Source organism: Silurus meridionalis, chromosome 14 (assembly GCF_014805685.1).
Source record: "Silurus meridionalis isolate SWU-2019-XX chromosome 14, ASM1480568v1, whole genome shotgun sequence".
NCBI lineage: Eukaryota > Metazoa > Chordata > Actinopteri > Siluriformes > Siluridae > Silurus > Silurus meridionalis.
The window spans coordinates 7,176,668-7,197,662 of record NC_060897.1 but is presented as its reverse complement, the minus strand read 5'-3'; the positions used below and the strand labels follow the sequence as shown (position 1 = coordinate 7,197,662).

At 38.6% G+C, this 20,995-nt stretch overlaps 2 protein-coding genes across 20 annotated transcripts in view; both read left to right on the top strand.

The window, feature by feature from the left end:
- The first annotated feature begins 127 nt into the window (after positions 1–127).
- jpt2 (Jupiter microtubule associated homolog 2) lies at positions 128–7,048 on the top strand. Its single transcript, XM_046866744.1, has 5 exons — positions 128–343; positions 1,258–1,409; positions 2,978–3,123; positions 4,035–4,077; positions 5,677–7,048. The coding sequence occupies exons 1-5, from the start codon at positions 288–290 to the stop codon at positions 5,901–5,903; spliced, it is 624 nt and encodes a 207-aa protein (XP_046722700.1). The 5' UTR covers positions 128–287; the 3' UTR covers positions 5,904–7,048.
- Positions 7,049–10,752: 3,704 nt separating this feature from the next.
- mapk8ip3 (mitogen-activated protein kinase 8 interacting protein 3) overlaps positions 10,753–20,995 on the top strand; it is a 48,671-nt gene continuing 38,428 nt past the window's right edge. For 15 of the 19 annotated variants that reach the window (XM_046865675.1, XM_046865681.1, XM_046865666.1 and 12 more), the window contains exon 1: positions 10,754–11,858. In XM_046865675.1, coding sequence (XP_046721631.1) covers positions 11,553–11,858 — 306 coding nt within the window. In that variant the 5' untranslated portion in view covers positions 10,754–11,552. Of the gene's footprint in view, positions 11,859–20,995 lie in introns of all 19 variants that reach the window. The other 4 variants (XM_046865678.1, XM_046865677.1, XM_046865663.1 and 1 more) reach the window with 3 other exon arrangements.

Below are 20,995 nucleotides of genomic sequence, written 5' to 3'. Positions count from 1 at the left end.
AGCCATTTAGCCAATCAACTTTCAAAGTCGGTTCAAACGGACGTGACATTTTATCCAATAGAATGCGGTGATTTTGTGATTGATTAGCAGTTGAACCATTTAAAAAAACAGAGTTCTTTCGACTCCCTCCCATATGTCCCGCCCTCTTGGGCGTGGCCAGCTGCCTCCCAACTCTTTTTTGTTTGTGTAGCGGAACTTGTGAGCGCTGCGTTTCGGAGCCGCTGGTTTCCGCATAGCGGGTCATTGAGGAGATTTTCAGCCAGGCTTGGAGAAGGAGCTACGCCACAATGACTTCGACCAACACTTTCCAGGGCCTCGAGGACAGTGGAAAACCCAGTTCCAGGTATAATCAGCTCATATGGGTTCATTCTGAGCGCGCTAGCTGTACTAGCATAGCTCATAGTGTCGACACATCCCAGATAGGAACTTGGCTTAATAAAGCTAGCTAACTTAATACTAACTTTCTGTTCAGCAAGTAATAAAAGCGTGTAAGAACGTAATTGAAATGTAAAACTAGGGATAAAAAAAATCGAATTAATAAATTGGTCGTGTTTAAATATCGATTTAGTGCTTAAAGTGATGCGATCCGGTTTCTTTACGAGTATAATTAGTAACTAACTCATTTCTAATTATTCAACAAAACGAACCAATAAATAATAAACGACTTAAATACATCTAATATGAACCAATGTCTAAACGGAGGCGTTTCATTGATCTGATTAGGTGACTTGTTTTTACAATAATGCTGTATATCGATTTTTTTTTCTGTGTGCGCCACACGTGCGGATTAGTGTTCAAGACAACTAGGCACTAATCGATGAAATAGACCGTGAAATTGAGTTTTATTATTTGCTTAGTACCAAATCCGCTTTATATATTCTCACTTAAACTGATTGTGACCTCTGTCATGTGAAACCGATTTTTTTTTTGCCCCACATTACTGCTCTTCTTTACCGCCTTCATCTGAGATGCAATGACGCGTCTTGAACGCAAGGGGGGGTTTGATCATTTCTATCATAAATATTTAGAATTCTCCATTCTGATTGGTGATTTTGTAAATCTGTAATGCGGTTAATCAAAGTCGAAATTAAACCAGCATTAGCAGTTATGGTTTGGGAATTGCAGCCATTTTGGATCGCAAGACACTACAACGGATAGTATGGGCGAATGAGAGGAGCATCGTGGTCTCTCATCTCCATCATGGACATGTATGACAGCATTGTGACTGATCACACGCATCATTTGGTTTGTTCACAGGGTTTTGCGACCTCCGGGTGGAGGCAGCAGCAATATATTCGGTGGCTACGAGGATGACAGCAGTGCTTCGAGACGGCCAAACAAGATGGCCTCCACGGTTTTCGCCCCTCCAGAGGCACCTCAAGGAGGCCCCAAGCGATCCAATCCTCCAGGTATCAACACATGGTGTACAGAAAGCTCTATTTGAGTTGCCAGTGTAAAATCCTCACCACACTGTTATCCGGCCGGGTGTGTAACCTTTTCCATTCACAATCACTGGTCTGTCCTCCCTCATGGACAGATTCGCTGCATTAATCCCTAAAGGTCACAGCCAAGCCGGTCATTCGCAATCCCATCAGAGCCAGAGATTGTGAAATCATCTCGCCGATTTAGGTCAAAGGTTGTGTGAGGAAACTATGAGGCATTTCTTCAGGATTAACACTATTGATCTAGAGTTTCTAGAGTTCTTTAGCTCATCCATGTGACCTGATAACAAACATGAACAGGGTGCATGCTTTAGTATTTTTTTTTTATTTTTGCTTCAAGTGCACCTCTTGAAGGCATTGAGGACTCTGTTCCCTGATTGGCTGCCAGCCTTTGGCATGTTCTAGAAGAGTCTATGCTGATGTTAGTATGTATGCGCCCTTAGGGATGAGGAATGGAATTCGGACCCTCAAAGAGCTTGTGTGTGAATATTTGATGGAGAGAAGCACTTTTGTATCCACACACCATTCTAGTTATTAAGAATCAAAACGGGTCCTTTTTAATTGCTTTTTAATAAAGAGCTTTGTACTAGTGTAGAGAGAGATGGCATGCCTGAAAGGTGGCTTTGTATGTACCATTTTACTCCATTTTTCTTTTTTTTCTTTTTTTTTTTTCCCAGGACAAATTTAAGACAAGTAAAATTCCAGGCATTTAGTGTTTTCACAAGTTTATGTAAGGTCTACACCTTGTATTAAAATGTTGAAGAAAATGTATGTAGAATCGGCCGGACGATAGTGGATTTTACAGACGCCAATAACTAGGTTGGATTGTACTCGCTGATAATCAATTAATCAACCAATAGTTTTCAAAATGGATACTGGATAAGAAAATAGAAGAAAAAAAAAATATTACTCCATGTAAAATGGTAGTGAACTGATTCACTACTAGAGGCTGTTCACGTAATTACAGCGGGGCGGAAAAACTATCCGTAGGCTACAAAAATGTTTAATCATCGATCTTTATTATGTATTGCCTCCGTTGCCATTTTATCTTTAAGGAAGCTTGTTGTTGTTCTTATCATGTATTATTATAGTTAATTATTATTCTTGTCTGGTTGTTTTTAACTACACAAAGTGGCATAGTTAGTGTGACTCTGGTCTGGAGACTGAGGTGGTCATGAAAGCATAGTCTTCTTTTATGTTCTATTCATAACTATTTTGATTTGTGTTTTTGATGCATTAAATTAAAAATTACTTGTTCAGATTTTCTTTTTGAATTGTTTTTCTTTTTTATTGTATTTATATTTATTTTAAAATTCAGATTTTTTACATTTAAATGCAACTTTGAAAGCAAGGACCGATTGCACTCTTTTTCCCCGTATTCCAGTATAAACAAAGCAGTTCAGGTTCTGTAGAAACTGTAAATTATTTATAGTAAATAGCAGAGCGCGTACGAGTACGGCCGGTTAGTATGTATGTATGTTGTATGTTCAGAAATGAATCCGTCCTAGTTTGAGCTTTCTCTCCATCTTTCGAAGGTGGAAAGAGCAGTGGGATTTTCACTGAGCCGGAAGCAGCTTTTCCACAACACAAGCCCTTGCCTCCGGGTGGCGTCACTAGCAACATCTTCGGAGGGCCTGTGTCGAACCTGCCAACAGTTAAAAGTCATCCCAACAAACCAAAGGTTGGTGAACATGCTGGCATTATTCATCACATCAAGATGCAAGGACATTTCTTTAATCACTAGCCCCGCTCCTCAGAAAACGAAGGCAATAACATCATGCGAGGTATCGAAACCATCGTCTCCCGAAGTACGATCGCCGTCGGCACTAAAAATAACACACCGATCATTATAAATGTATCTTTCTATTGATACCAATAACATTTTCATTTATGTATTTTTTTTTTTATTTTTTTTTTTTCCTTCTTCATGCAAACTGACTTTTTTGTGGGTGGGTTGGTCCCATTGTTGTTTAGCTTCCCAGACTATAGATACAATCTCCAAATTATACACACAAGCCTATGAAATATAATGTAAATATCAGATAGTTACAGAATAAAAGCATTAGTTTAAACAAGGTTTCAGGTTTATTCGGTGTCTAAACGCCACTTTATGGCTCGTCTCTTGTGAACTGCATTTGGATAATTCCTGAAGCAATTCCAGCAGTAACTGGCAAGCATGGACGTGACTCCATTTTCCTTTCGTATCTTTTCTCCATGCCTGCGATTATACTGGTGGTCTGGATGCTGGATGTAAAGTGGAAATACAATGTGGATGTTTCTTTACTTCATTAAACAAACACCCACCTTTCTTTCAGGTTTATTTGAATAACCCCTGCTGTATTAACAGTGTTTGATGTAAAAATTGGTGTTCATGCTGGTAGAAGCGTGCTTGTAGGAGCTATGTAAATAAGGGGTGAGTAGGTGAGGGCTTGTAAAGATGATTCTTCTGTTACTAGAGCTCAAACCAACCCTTGTTGTTGGGCAACAGCCGACTGAATCTGTATTTTTGGTAGTCATTCAAAAACCCGTAGTGAAAGTATATGAAGTAGCTTCTCCTTCCTGATTGGTTCGTTTTGTGCTTTTGTTTTTCAGGACAACATAAGTGTGGGATCAGCTGTTCAAGTCAGGGCAGCAGGTAAGGAATCATCACAGATGTACACAATATAAACGTAATGTTTTTTATCAATCTGCTCGTCTTGTTATATATTTTTATTTTTATTTATTTATTTAATTCTCCCAGTCTAATCTCCAGCAGCTATAGCATTTCTGTGATGCATGAGTTTTTCTCTCACTGACACGCCAGTGTGTAATATTGCCTTTGCTTCTGAATCTCTGTGAAAAAGAAAGTGATTCTGTAAATTCTGTATAGAACATGCCTGCAAATGTCTGGTTTCATCGTTAAGAGGACAAATTGGAGCTTAGTGTACTGATAAACCAACAACGGCCGTTTTGTTTAAATGCAGAAACGAAGTTTGAAGTAAGGGTTTTGTTTGAACTGGAGGATTTTGGTATGTAAAGCATCTGCTAGACTGTCACAAAAGTGCTGTCATCTGCATCGTGTTTTAAACTCCTGACCAATGAGGTGGTGGATGGGTGGTGATGGTGATTGTGGTGGTTGGGGGTTGTTTGGGGGCAGTGTCAAGGTGTGCACGTTACAAATTTTTACCTAAAATGTATTTATGCATTTTGTTGTTTCAGCAGGTCTAATCCCAAAATTAATACCCATGAGCAATGCAAGATCATGTCGCCTTTTTTATGGAAGCAAGACTTAAGTAGAAATGTTGAGAAAATATTGTTTTTGAGGTTACAGGGTGTCTTCCTAATGCCATAAATGTACAACTGGTGTTTTTTATATAGGTGCCATGATGCAGAAATAGTGGGTGAGATACATCCGGCATCAAGTGAACATTTTGTTACTCAAACTTGACGTGATTGAAGCAGGAAAAATGGCAGAGCGTAATTAATGAAACAAGCCAAATTGTGACGTCTAGACGACTGGGTCAGAGCGTCTCCAAAACTACAGGTCTTGTGGGATGTTCCTGGTCTGCAGTGGTCAGTATCTATCAAAAGTGGTCCAAGGAAGGAACTGCTCGTGTGGTCCAATCCAACAGAGGAGCTCCTGTAGCTCATATTGCTGAAGAATGTAATGCTCGATGGGTCACGACTGTTTTGGCAGCAAAAGTGGAACCAACACAACATTAGGCAGGTGGTCATAACATTATACCTGATCAGTGTATTTTGCTCTCCCTCACATGTTGCTGGAGGGTAAACTGAGTTTCGGGGTCTGCAGTGCCTGCGAGCATGAGTTTTCTTAGTTGATTCTCATTGCTGTTCTTGCAATTAGGTGCAGAGGGGCTCAGCTATAGATTATTCTCCTAGATAAATAAAACGCACCTCAGACAGAATGGTGTGACTAAATGAGCGTATAGTGAGGAGTTGCTGGAAGGTCTGACTTAATGAATATGATTATTGCTGGTGCATGATGTAGCATTTTATTCAAGACTCGCTCTTCTTGCCTCGGCTGTAGGGGTTAACCAGATTTATTTAGTCTTGAGTCTTATCTAGGGAAATCTGCCCAAAATCATGTCTTGGCCTGCACGTTTCTTGTAAACGCACTCTGAACAGGTTTTCTGTTCTCCATTAAAAGAAATGCCCATGCGTGAGCTACAGAAGTGATAGAGCATTGGATATTTCCTTATTTCACAACGGTCAATCTGTTTTACTTCTTTCGCAGCCCCTCAGCCAAAGGAGGAAGTGAAGAAGAAAGTGCTAGTGTCTCCGCAGGCTACCCCGAAAAAAGAAGCTCCTCCTACCCCCGAACCCACAGCCACCCAGGATTCTGATTCGTCCGCCAAACAGCTGAGCGAGAAGGACCACGAGCCGCACCTCGGAGCACGGCCACGCTCACACAACAGAGTTCTCAACCCTCCTGGTGGAAAATCCAGCGTGGTCTTCTACTGACCAGCACTGCGTTCTCACTCCGCTACATTTCCCTTCTGTTTCTCTCCCAATCAGTCGCTCAGTTCTGTCTTTATTAACACTGCTACTTACTTTTTTTAAATAACTTTTTCATTGCCTTCTTAATTTTGTTTTTCTTTTTTTCTTTTCCCTACTTGCACTTTCTAACTCATTCCTTAAACAACCCTCTTCCCTGCTCTTTGACGGTTTGAGTAACAGTCACGCTCAATCAATCAAACGGTTCCTGTTCTCATCAATCACACTCGGAGGCTCGACCGTCTTACGTGAACGTGCTCTTTCCGAATCCGATGTCGTATAGACGATGAAAACGAAAAAAAAGCGCGTGTAACGGTAAACTGGAACCACTGTCGTGATCGTAACGGCGCATGTATGTATCTCGGTGTTGTCACGCAGCGGCTCACATCCCCCGTCCCGATGCTCTACGAGCTTTCCTGCATGGTGCTCCTGAAAGTTCAGCCAGGTGTGCGGTCGAGCACAGAAAAAACAAAACAAAAAAAAAAAAAAACGCAAAATCGGCAATAAGTTCCGAGGACTGAATTTTTGTTCTAGCGTAGCTCAAACTCAAAATAGTGTGAATATTTCTTTTTTTTTTTTCTTCTCTTTGGAGATTGAGGTTTTTTTTTTGTTTTTTTGAGCAGTATACAGATGTGGGATCTATTAACAGCATCCCTTTTTCTGTTGCGCTACGTGTACGTGTTAGGAACGCAAGCCGGTCCAGATGCCGCAAAAAAAAAAGCCCACAGATGATTGAATTGTAACATACGCAGTGGAACAAACGGCTCCTGAGTATGCGTGTACTCGGATTCTTTTGCTAAAAACAAAACATGCCATTTATTCGCATATGTAGGTATTTGGTACATTAGAAAGATTCTCTCCCAACCAATTGATGCTCTAATGTCATTTGTACCAAAAAAGTTTTTCGCACTTGAATCTGTTTTTTTCCCCATCGTACACCTCGAGCTGCCGGTTTAAAATGAAAACCGCAGCAGGGAAGACAGACGGTGGCTCACGTTTGCGTGAAAGTGTGTTTCTCACATGCTGATGGAAGCACTGCCCAAAGTGCCTGCGTGGTTGAACGGCAATGTCGCAGAAAAAACTGTTACAATAAACATCTATTTTGATTCATACACTGCTGTTGTGTAACTCTGTTATTGTAGCCTGGATTTCTTTGTGTCAGTGGTGCTCAAGTCTGTTTATTTTAAAGGAACTGTTTACGCTTTTCTTCTTTTTAGGCTTCTGCCACCTGGTGGTGGATCCTCCCAATAACAAGTGCTTGAATATTTGTAGGATTTATTTTTTTTTTTGTATGGAATTCCTCGTCATTCCCAAACAGATGAACTGCTGGAAGTGATTTTGGAAGTGATCTGAACAAGGGCAAACATTTATCATACATAAGTGATATTTGTATGTTGAGTCACTTTCTGACTAATTGAGATCTTTGCTAAGTCCATCGTCCATTCAGCCAAGAATCTTGTGTGCAGTGGCTCAAGAACGAATGCTTGAATGGTTTAAATGATTTATAAGGAATCATGGGTTTAACCAGCAAATAAAACTAGTGGATTGAAAAAAAAAAATGGATCTCAACATGGTCAAGGACACTGCAAGGTCAAATGTATAAAATAGATTTTTCTTTATCTTTGGGTTTCAAGTTTGAAGAACCAGACTTTGTGCTGATGACTCCATCCCTGATGACATCACACAAAAGTCCTACTTGTTTGTGTTGATCATTATTTACGATATAGAGCATTATAGCATAAATGTTAGTAAACTAAAATTTTCCTCTAAAAACTATAAAAAGGTAAAGTGTTCTGGTTTCCTTTGATTGGACACTGAGCTCCAAGAGACTTACTATACATATTGGGTAAAAATTTAATTCTAGCAGAAGTTTATTACAGTAGAACTGTTACTACACGTACACAAGTTTTGCATAGCAACATATAACAGTTGTTCCAGCTGCGGGTTTTTTCGGAACTACTTTTGCTTGACATTTCTGTCAGTTGCTCAATTGAATCGTTGCTCTTTTGCAGATGGGATTTTCCTTAAATAGCTGTGCGGTTTATTTTGGTATTAGGTCCTGTTTTTAAAGACTGTCCATTATTAGGAAACTGAATATGCTATACTTTATGTTGAGGAACTCCTTCATCCTGAATAAAGGAGCAATGGATCATGGGAACGTTTATGCAAAATTGGAATAGATCTTGTACAGAGTGGTCTTGGACAGGGTGGTCGGCCCACCGCTCACTTTTTTTTTTTATAAAACCTTTCACACACATGGGCATATTTCGCAAATTAACCTACTGGTGTAAACTAATACATTTAAATGCACAATTCACAGGAATCTATGCTCTTGGACTGACCTTTTAGTAGTCAGAACATGACCTATACATTGCTGTTTACTAATATCAGTACCCTTGTTTACATGGTTGGATGTTCATGTGGGACGATGATCCAAAATACATCAAAACCACAATGGAAAAAGGGTCCTGATGGACAACAAAATCAAGGTTCAGTCGCCTGACTTCCACCAGCATGCACCTTGAAATCTGAGATTGTGGAAAGATTCTGTACAGGGGTATGGGCTCACCTCTCTTACCATGTGTTCTCAAACCTAATCAGGTATAGTAGGTGAGGTCTAAAAGCATTGCAAATTGTTTGCAATTGTTAAATATGTTTTATACAGCTTTCTTTGCTCACAATCACCAAGGGTGCCAATATTAATGGAGGTCATTTATAAGGCTCAAACATTGATTTACCAGATGATCAGTGAAAGTAGGACTTGGAAACTACCGCAGATGTTTTGGAGGTATACTGAGCCACCCATTACTTGACACTGTGTCTGCTTGGCTACACAGTGAGCAGCAGCAGATGTGTTGGGACTGGAGGAAGTCGAGGTATTTGAAGAACTTCTACTCCTTGAGATGTTATCCAGTAAAGTTATACTATTGATTATAGTGATTACTGAATTAACCAAAGTACCTATTCAGACAGAACATATAGTTATAAGTGTAGCAAGTGTTTCCTCCAGTTACATGTTTTATATCTTTTAATGAGGTTTTGCATCTTGTCCTTTCAACATCTGGATTTGAACCGTACTTAAAAGCCATGGTGGAAATTTATGAAAGCGGTTCATCGAAATGTAAAGAATATATAGAATCTAGAAATTACAAGAATGGATTGAAGCTTGATATTGTTTTCAGAGAAGACTTCTTGAATTAGTGCCCAATTTGAAAAGGAAAAAAAAAAAAAAACGCATTCGTGTTCAAGCATTTGTTGGGATTTGTATACAGCGCCCCCTTATGTTTAAGCATGAAAAAATCTACAAATAATGCATCATGTGAATGGTATATTTAAATGTTTGAGTTGGATTGTAAGAAACACTGAAGGCCAAAATCATCATTCATTTTCTTCTCCTGTATTAGATGACATGCAAGTCTTGTCATAAAGCACAGGAGCGAACAAACAAAGTCTTTGATTTGTTTTGGTTATTAGTCATTTTTCTAACATCATAATCGAAAAGTGTACAGAAGTCTCACAGCAGTGTTGACTCAAATTGGTTTGAAGGTGTTTTTTCAACATTTCTACAACAGCAGCTCTGATCACTGTTATATATATATATATATATATATATATATATATATATATATATATATATATATATATAACAGTCGTGGAAGTTTGGGCCACATAATCTAAATCTGATCTATTGCATTGCAAGGTTTATGGACATCTGAACATAAAATGTGCTTTCTGAACATCCCATTCCACATTTATTCCCCATTTGCTGTTATAATAATCTCCACTCTTCTGGAAAGGATTTCCGAGTGTGCTTCTGGAGATTTGTGCTCATTTAAGGACATCAGTGAAGTCAGGTACTGATGTAGGGTGAGGAGGCCTGGGGATTAGTCAGGGTTCCTGACCATACCAAATGCATGCATGAAAACACTAACCAGGAAGTAGCTAGCGGCTAACACCAGCACTATGGGTTCTTTAGTGTTTTATCTCCAGCTTCCAGAATTTCTTTTAAAAGAAGAAAATCCTTTCTGCATATCGAGGAAGTAAATTAAGGAAGAATTTAAGACATTTGTTAAAATCTGAAATAAGTAGATCAGTTAAGTAGATTCTATTTTTAGAAAATTAAATATTAAATGTAAAACACAGACATATAAATCTGTATTATCCAAATGCTGTTTAATTTTAACTTTTTAATTTTTCTATTTATTTAATCAGTTTAGTTTATGCTAATTTGGTTGATCTTTCAATTTTATATAATAAAAAGTATTTTATATATTTGTTTATATTATTTTATATAATTTATAACTAATGTATTAATTTATATAATATACCTAAGCAGGTATTTTATTTCAAATTGTTTTAAAAATGTAAACTGTATAAATGTTGATAGTAAAAAAAATTTGCGTTAATAATAAATAAAAAAAAAACAAAAAAAAACCCCAAGCAATTTGATTTGTATTTTTTTTGCTTTTCTTCCTCCTAACCGTACCGATATTGAACCGAACCGTGACTTCAAAACCGAGGTACCGAACCGTGAATTGTGTGTATCGTTACACCGTTACACGCCTACCATGTAGTCTCTCAATCTATCTACATATCTATTTTGGGATAATAATTTAATAAAAGATTTAATAAAAGTGAAATATCTAAGCTAATAATTTGTAATAAAAAAAAACCATAAATGCGACATATTGCTGCCAAAAAATATTTTTTATATTTATTTCTTATTTCTACTTGGAAATAAACGTCTATAATAACGTCACCGCCGCACGAGCGGTGGCACCACCCGCGTCGTGACGTCAACCTCACACACACACACACACACACACACACACTCTCTCTCTCTCCTCCTCCGTGCAGCTCGCACGCGACTCTCCCAGTTACCCGGAGAGAGCGAATGGGAAACGGCATCACCGCCCCACGGTCAAACCCACAGCACCGACCGTGGATGGCGCAAAAAGAAGATCCGCCTGAAATGTGGCGCTACGCGTTATAGACACCGCACCCGGAGACCGAACGGAGCGCAGGTGACATCCTCCTGGAACTCTTGATTTATTCATCTCAATATTTTTTTCTTTAGTGTTTTTTTGTGTGTGTGTGTGTGTGTGTGTGGGTTTTCGGCGCAGTCATGGCCGCGCAGAGGCAGGTGCAGCGCCGCGGAGGGTTTGTGCGCGTGATGTGACGGATTCCGCCCGCCCGCCCGCGCGCTCACTGTGGTGATGGAATGGGACGGCAACCGATCCGTGTGGCTCGAGCTTTCCGCTGCTGACGCGTCCGATATGATGAACGGGGCGAGGTTTTAGCGTCTCCGAGTGAGGGGCCTCCACAAGCTAAACAAACAGATCTGCACGGCCCAGACACCGGGGGTGGGGGACATCGAGACACCGCGGCGCATCATCATCATCATCCAGCATCATCATAATCATCATCACATCATGGAATAACAGGGCAGCGCGTGCACCTGAGGACACCCCTTTAAATTAAACCCCTCTTCCCCCCACCCCCCCTCCCCACCCAAAAAAAAAAAAAACCCATATACATAAACACCAGAGTTTGTGGATTTATTTATTTATTTACGTTAAAACAAACAAAACAAACAAAAAAATCAACACCGCCAAGATGATGGAGCTCCCGCTGGACGAGGTGGTCTACCAGGACGACTACGGCTCCGTGTCCGTGATGTCGGAGCGCGTCTCCGGCCTGGCCAGCGGCATCTACCGCGAGTTCGAGCGTCTCATCCACAGCTACGACGAGGAGGTCGTGAAGGAGCTCATGCCGCTCGTGGTCAACGTGCTCGAGAACCTGGACGCGGTGCTCACCGAGAACCAGGAGCACGAGGTGGAGCTCGAGCTGCTCAAGGAGGATAACGAGCAGCTCATCACGCAGTACGAGCGGGAGAAGGCGCTGCGCAAGCAGGCCGAGGAGGTGAGGGCGCATGCGCGGGGCCCTGGTGTGTGTCTCTCTCTCTCACACACACACACACACACACACACAAACAGCACAATGTAACAGCAGCAAAGAGAAAGAAAGAATCTGATTTCAAAGACCAGTTCACAAATGTCTGGGTCAGAGGCTATGATCGGTGTGGACCTGAATGAAGTATGGGATGATATGGGAGGAAAAATCGATTTAAAACTCGAAAAAAATAATAATAATAATAATTTTATATATATATATATATATATATATATATATATATATATATATATATATATATATGTGTGTGTGTGTGTGAATTACACTGCACCTTGCCTTATCACTTTGCAGTGTTTCTATTTCATGGTAATATGAATATAGTACACCTTTTATATGATCTTAAAACATAATCTATTCATAATAATAGTCTGTCAGATCCTTTTCATAGGAGTATAGAGAAATTTGTAATACACCACATCCACCTTCTATCAAAAAAACTAAACAAAAAGGATGCACTCCTATCAGTGACACGTAAGATCCCCCAAGATATAGTTGAACCCTGATTTCTGGAGCTTAGTATCTATTCATTCTATTCATGAATATCTATTTCTATCTATTTCTATTCTATCTATTCATTGAAGAAAGAACCAGTGACAAGATGCAACTCAAGCAGTTTAGAGTAAAGGAATAATGGTTTTCTGCTAGTCCACGAATTTGATCTCACAACCTTATGATCGCTTGCTTAACCATTAAGTCATTTCTGCCTCCAACAACGTCATGCCTACTAGTTACCAGAATGCGGAGTACCAAATTCGTAGTATATTTGGCACAAAAACGATGTTTCCATACATAAAATTCTGTAAATAGCACAAATCCATAAGGCCATCCTAATTTCCAGAAGGTTCCATCATATTTTGCAGCAGTTCTGCTTCTATGTTTATCATACACTTAAAACTTCAGGTGATTTAGGTCAGGATGCATGACATGCTGTTTGTAGGGTGGGAATTGGTCTTTATGAGATTGTATGTTCACATTATTTGCTGCATCGCTCTAGTGCGATGAACGCCAGACATGATTTGGCTGATTTAATACATTTTAAAAGTTCAGAGGAGGGACATGGGGTATAGCGGTAGGAGAATGCTGAGGATGGAGCCACCAGAAAGGAGGAAAGGAGGAAGACCAAGGAGGAGGTTTATGGATGTGGTGAGGGAAGACATGCAGGTAGTTGGTGTGAAAGAGTCAGATGTAGAGGACAGGGGGGTATGGAGACGGATGATCCGCTGTGGCGACCCCTAATGGGAGCAGCTGATAGAAGTAGAAGAAGAAGAAAGAGGTGAAAAGAAAAAAAAAAGAAAATCAGAACAGACAAGATTTTTCTTCCAAACTATTTGAATGAACCAAAAACAGAATGAAAATTTCAAAAATCGATATACTTCCTAACTATTTGAATTTATTAAAAGTTCTTTTCTCACTGCAATTCTGCTGTAACTGGAGTAGTTAAGGTTTATCTTGCCCAAGCAAAATGATCTCGGAGGAAATTTTTACTGGCATAAAAGCACAATTATGAACACGAGAATGACACAACACATTTTAAACACAGACATAGAATGCTCTAATATATCAGAATGCACTTCTTGAAATCCCCTGAGCAACTCCAGCTGATTTCATAATTCTAATCCGGTTTAAATGTGAACACATTTTGCCAAAGAAAATTGGTTTTTCTAAGTTGTATGTCAAGAACTGCAGCATCGATTTGCTGGTAAAAGTGTCTTTGGGAGTTTTAAAGGACAGACTGAAAATCAAGCCTTGTATATATAATCTTGTGAGGCTATAAATGATCAACTACAGTGGGCAGGGTTTTTGTTATTTGTCTTAATATATGACAGACAGTTCCATGAAACACTGCAAGCTATTTGAGTAACTGAGAAATAGCTAAAATATAATGTTGCTGAGATGCTCCACATTCACATTTGCAGACAGCCTTTTTCACATCATACACCATTATAACAAAGCAAAACCAGATTTATTAGAAACTCATCCCCGTATCCACAAATCACATCAACATAAGTGTTTAGACTCTTTGTTGTGACATTTCCTATTTTTCTGGATCATCTTTAAATTGTTTCTTCATTTCGACTGATCTTCATGTGTGGCAAATTCAATGGATTGGATATGATTTGAAAAGGCACACACCTGTCTATATTAGGTTTTAGAGTTGAAAATACAGTTTAGAGCATAAACCAAGCATTAGGTTAAAACAAACTACCTGCATTGCTCAGAAACAGGATTGTGTTTAGGCAAAGATCTGGGGAAGGTTCCAGAAATGTTCTCCTGCGCCGAAGGTGTCCGGCAGCACATAGTAGGTTCTATAATTCTAAAGAAGATTGGGACTTTTTTTTACAAATATGATTGGAACAACCAGATCAAGAACAGGATGCCTGCTCTGTTTGAGCTCCAGATATTGAAACTTGTAGAAGGTCATGCATCACAGCAACATTCCACCAATCTGGGTTATGTGGCAGAGTGCCAAATGGAATCCTTTCCTCTGTCCAAGCATGAAGTCCTGCTTGGAATTTGAATATTGTTTGCAAATTCCAAGTGGGCTTTCGCTCTGATTTTTATATGGTTAGACTTTGTAGACAGGTGTGTCCCTTTCCAATCAGGTCAATTTGCCACAGATAGACTCCAGTCAAAGTGTTGAAATAAAATGTACCTGAGATACATCGACGTTGACGATCTGGTGTTTGCTTTGTCATTATGGAATAATGAGTATAGATAGGCATAGAGTGTAGATAAATATTGAACGCTGCATCATTACGATTGCAACTATAATAATGCTGGTGCATGAATTTCATTCAGCTGACTGTTCTGCGTTAATGAAATTTCACAATTTTTTTGTCAACTCCCAGACAAATGTTACTCTACTCTCTTTAAAACAGCTATTAGATCTTTTTTTTCTTTCTTTCACAAATTACTCTACATTCCCTCTCCAGACTCCACTAACCATGTCGTCATTGTGTGCATCTGCCGTTAAAACAGGCACTGCCACACTGACCAAGCAGCTGCAGAAAAAAAAAAAACGAACAGCTTTAAAACCCTCACACAAAGCCTCTGCAGTGTTATCACAGAACACTGGCACTGCCAAGAACTCCTCCATATGTTGCCACTGCATCACACCCAGTGCCCCAGACTATAACAACTAGAAAGTTGTTGAAGAAATCACAAGGAAGAAAATAAACACTGTAAATCACAGTGAAATTCTTTTCTCTGCACAGCCCAGCTTGTTAAGTTGTTGGGGTCAGCCAGTATATGGTGCCCCTGGGACAGAGAAAGTGAAGAGGGCCCAACAGTGGCACTTTTCTGGTGCTGGGGTTCGAACCCTTCATTTTAGTAGCCCAGAGGCTTAACTTATGAGTCACTGCTGACTGGGCAGATTTTTGAGTGTACTGAGAATTAAATATCACCTGTGAAGTAAAGCAGTGGTCCCCAACCCCCGGTCCGTGGGTCAGTTGGTACCGGGCCGCACAGAAAGAATACAAAACTTACATTATTTCCGTTTTATTTATTATCAGATTCTGGACGATGTTTTATTTTGGAAAATTACCGGATTCTCTCCACCACATCTGTCTATGACTCACTCGTGATGCATGTCATGATGCCTCGGTCACATGTCTTACAAACATCTGCTACCTTCTTAAAGAGGCTGCTCCGGCCGCTAACACATAATACGTTACGTCTAAATTTAAACCCCCAAGCTAGCAAAATGAACAAAAAACAACACAGTGGATTCACGTTTATTATTATATGTAGAAAATACCAATTATGGCGGTTGTGTAATTTTATTTTGTTGTATTTATCAACAAAATATTTATTTTAAAGGCCGGTCCGTGAAAATATTGTCAACATTAAACCGGTCCATGGCGTAAAAAAGGTTGGGGAATACTGCAGTAAAGGATGATTACTCAGAGGTGATTAACGATTGAAATGATTGAGAATTCACTGAAGAGCTTTTTTTGATCTACTGACAATAAAGCACAGCTGAAACTAATAAAAATCCAGTCATTTACAAAGATAGATAACAAGCAAATAACATGGCTGAAAGGTGACAGCAGTTGTCTTTTAATAATTTATGATGATGAGTGAGTAGAATACTCACTATAATTAGTGTGAAGTATTTGCACTGGCGCTCATCATGGTACTATTATCGACTAAAGGTGTGAACTCTATTCTGAATGTAACCAAAAGAGTAAGAATAAATGAATATATCAGTGTACAAGTTTTTGTGAATACTGATGATAAAAAAATATATATATACTTCACTTAAAAGGTCTGTAGTTATAGTGCTTTGCTAAAGCACTTGTGATTGCTGATTCTTATACCAGAAAAACAGTAAAGCTGCAAAAAAGGTTCACCGATATGATTTAAAACACAATAGGGCCTGCTGGAATAGGAAAGTAATCAACGAGTTACAATTGCCACTCCAAAGTCGAATGTTTTTTCCAGATAGCAGCACATTCCAACATGTTTTTTTGCACTTTAATCACAGCAGTTTGGTTACGGTGACAACTTTTCTGTCATTAATTATAATTGCACACACTTTATATCCATTTATAGATAAATGTAATGTCAAAAACAAATTACTTCTTTAAATTCTTTATATAAACACGGGTCATAATGATCTTACATTACCGTATATTAGTTTTAAGCAGCTGTTCTCTCACCAGGATTTCTTCTTTCTTTAGATGATAAAACAAAAATAAGTGATTCCTGTTATGTTAGTCCTCTGTTTTGAGGATTCTCTAGCATCTTACAAAGCATTGGCACTGAAGACTCCTGCTCATCATATTATAAATTCTACACTTAAAGTCTTGTTATGTTGGGCAGTACATATTCACCTAAGAAGAACAAATTAGAATGAGCGCATTAATATTATTGATGATTTAATGGAGGAATAATGGCTTAGAAACAGATACGACTTTAAGGCATTGACAGTAAACATATGGTATATACAATCTAGTCTGTCCAAATTGTTAGATTGGAAGTGTATCATCACAAAGGTCAATATTGTGATACTGGTTTCTATAAGCTATATTTTAGGGATATGTATTTCTATAACTAAGGCTAATGCGATTTGCATCTCGATGCTTAACCAATGATACGGTACATTAAAGATACATATAAAGCAGCTACCGATACAGTTTACTCCTATTAATATGCAATTTCGAGTTGATTCAACACAATGCGATTTAATGCAATGCAATGAAAAAAATTAGAACTTATAACCCTTTCACAAACAGGCCTTTGTAGTGCAAAAAAAAACCCTGAAAAAGATTAAATAAAACCAGACGTTCTTTTCTCGTTCTGTCTCTGGGAAGATGCAGCTCAACCTCTGCCATGTAGGTTGTATTGTATACCTTTGCCATACAATATAGATGAGTTAAAACGGTTTTCGTAATTTTGTGATACGTCACATTCACGTAGCAGCAGTGGTGCTGAGAGAACGCACTTGAGAAACAGTTTATGTTTATGTTATAGGTAATCAACCTACATGTAAAATATTGGTCACAAATTATTGCTCGCTTTCTATAAAAAAATGTATAGCACATCTTATAATAATGATATATCAATAAACCGGTTATTACCAATAAAATATGTTAAAAAGGATGCATCGCAATACAAATGCTGGTAACTTGACAATGCACACTTTTTTAAATTGATGCCTCACATCGCTAATATATATATATATATATAACTTTTTTTTTTGCTTATATTTGCCATGCTCAACAGCCTTAAAGACAAGTACAGCAAAAACAAGGTTTTTCTGTGAATATGGCAAATGTTGCTAAAGACAGGTTGGTTATTTATAGAATCCTGTACAATTATAATTGGTTGGTTTTGCTCTTATAGGAGGATGTAGGGCTGCTGGGTCTGGAGTATACAGATGAGAACGGTGTTCTTTTGGTGGTTTATTTAGTATTAATGGGTTCAGTGGGATCACTGGGAGTACAGGTTTTTCCTCCCAAAAGCAAAATGATAAAAGACAATTAGTATAGCTAAATAAACACAGGATTGTTTTAATATCTCATTGTTCAATGTTGTGTATTGTCTGTAGAGGACATCAGTGAGAGGAGGAAGGGTGGGGAAGGTGATTACACGTAATCAATAACCCACAGCAAAAGACTGGCGCTGTAACCTGATTCTCTTATTATGAGAAAGAAGGAAATAACATAGATGGGGGAAGGGATGGAGAGGCAGGAGGAAAGAGACAGTCAAGAATGCAGAGAGGAGTGGAGTGGAGGGTTAGAGAGTAGACAGGATTATCTAGTTCCTTCTCCTACAGGAATATGACAGCAGTCCATTTTGGATACAATGAGGACGGCTCCTGCCGTGTACACCAGACTGATCTTTTAAACACAACCATACATTGATTAGTGTGATATTATATTCCTATTCAAGTTATTATTTTTCTAATACTGAACAAGAAATAGAATTTGATGATGTATGTGTATTTATGAGCAGTCACAAAACATCTTTGTGATCTAGAGATGTAGTAAGCAAGCGAGAGGAAACAGTGGAGAAGGAGAAAGGAAGCATGAGAAACACAAGTGTCTAAAGGGAAACTCTTCTGGGTGACACCATTGGCATTGGATGAATAATAACAATATGCAATTGGTATACAGTATGCAGTATGCGAACATTTCGAAGTACGGATGTGGATCTTCATAACTGAGGCAGATGGGATTTGCATCTCGAAGCATAGACAAACAAGAGGCATTACATTAAAGATACATACGAAGCAAATACATTTACTTAAGTGCCTTCTGACTTCTAACACATGGCCCTTTCAAAAACAGATCTTTGTAGTGCGAAAAAAGATTACCGTATTTTTCGGACTATAAGCCGCTAGTTTTTTCCCACGTTTTGAAACCGCGGCTTAAATAACAAAGCGGATAGTTTATGAATTTTTCCTGGGTTTTTCCCGGTTTCACAAACTTCAAGCCAAAAAACTGAACCCCATAACATTAGACCAATGAAATTTCCGAACGGAAACAAAAAAAACCCACCTCATCTGTGTTCTGAGCTGCACGGCATCGGGAGAAAAAACTTCCATCGGGTGATTTTTAAACGCACGACGATGCCAAAAGATAAACTCCCGAGAGAAATAGTTGTGAAAGGAAGGAGGAAGACAGTGAACAATGACTTACTTGGTCGGCTACTGTTTAGATACAAGCCGTTGTAACGTGTTGAGTCTGGGTGAAGGGATAGCTTGCTAACTCCAGTTGCAACAGAAAACATATAAGCACAGACAGGTTTCCAAAACTCGTGCTTTTTTAATTTTTTTTGGCAACAGCGTTACGGGTCAGTCAAAAAAACTTAGAAATGAGCATCAGAAAATAATAATATTAATAGCGGGAAAATTACGGTACATTAAACCAGACGCATCCCTGTTCTGCCTTCAGGAAGATGCAGCTCTACCTCTCCATGTTAATCTTTATTCTGTGTGACTCTCAGGGCACGACTCAGTGTTCGTTGTGTTGCGATACGTCATTCAGGTAGCAGCAGTGGTGCTGAGAGAACGCACTTGAGAAACAGTTCTCCTCGCTAAAATCAATCTACATACTGTATAAATTATTGTTCAAAATTTATTATTATTATTATTTGCATTTTTACCAATGCAAATATGTTAAAACAATGCATTGTCATACAAATGCTGACTTGTATCCAATGCACACTTTCTAAAATGGATGCATCACATCGTTAACTTTTATGCCGTTGCACCAATGCAAATTGGTGAACATGACCATTTTGATTTCTTAGGTACTTTTTTTTTTACTGAAATAAAGATAGATGTGAATCGTTCAGGAAGGTGCAATAAAGGTTAGGGCATCCACATGAGACTGGAAGAGTAAATCTAGTCACAAATGCAGAAACTAGAATGTTATTACCTATTGGTTGAATTTAGCCGATTCACTATTTATCATCCATTGAGCTCTATAAAGATATGGACTGACTTCAACCCAACCGAACCCAAAGAGCAGCTGCACACCAGAGATCCTCACCCAACACTAGTGCCTAAACTCAGTAATGTTTTTGTAGCTAAATGAGCACAAATTCATTCAAGGTTAGGTTTAAAACACATTCAGCCATAAAGTTTGTGTCTGTGTTTCTATGTATTGCCCCGTGGCTTCACCTGATCAGCAGACATTCTAAAATCTAGAGATTATAAGCATGTCAGAAGTCTTAACAAACCTGTTAAAATCTGTGCATACATTAAGTACATTTATAAAATAGCTTCTACATACACACCATTCTAATTCATAAAAAAGTGCTGATTCATCTTCTATAACAGCAAATAGCTGGTTTATATTAATCTGCTTTTTTTTTTTTTTTTTAATAAGTTTGCATTTTTATAGCAACAACTAACACTCATGGTAGTGTATGTTGTATCTAAAACCAACACACCTTAAAACTTATTTGATGAACAAAAACTTGAAGTTAAAATTTTTTTACTCAGTTATAGTGCGTAATTATTAGAGGACCATCGTGATCTTTATTCATAAATGATTTTCCTCATGACAATTCACAATTAGACCAAATAGAAATTTCAGGAACAATATTCAACTCAAGCATAACTATAATAGAGTAATCTCAAGATCGGAGCTCAATGTAAAGGTCTTTTTTTATTTTTTATGCACAGCTTTTTGTATTGTTGAATAACTCACACTAGTAAGTATATTATATATACTATGCTTAAAGCTCAGTAACTAAATAATAAGGTGTGTGTGTGTGTGTGTGTGTGTGTGTGTGTGTGTGAGCAGCATGGAATGAGGATTAATGATTTAATTAGTTTTGCAGGGGTTCTCTTGCACTACTGTAGAAAGAACCAATTGTGTTCCACTAAAACTCCCACAGCCCCAAGTCAACATGCACAGTCATCATTTGTCTGTGTGTGTGTGTGTGTGTGTGTGTGTGTGTGTGTGTGTGTGTGTGTATTTTTTGAATGAAATCTTTCCCTTGTCTTTGACCTTTTCCTTCTCCTTGAATTCACAGCGATATTTTCCAAAAGCTGATTCTGAAAGAAGTCAGCACACACACACACACACACACACACACACACACACACACACACACACTGCAGTGATACT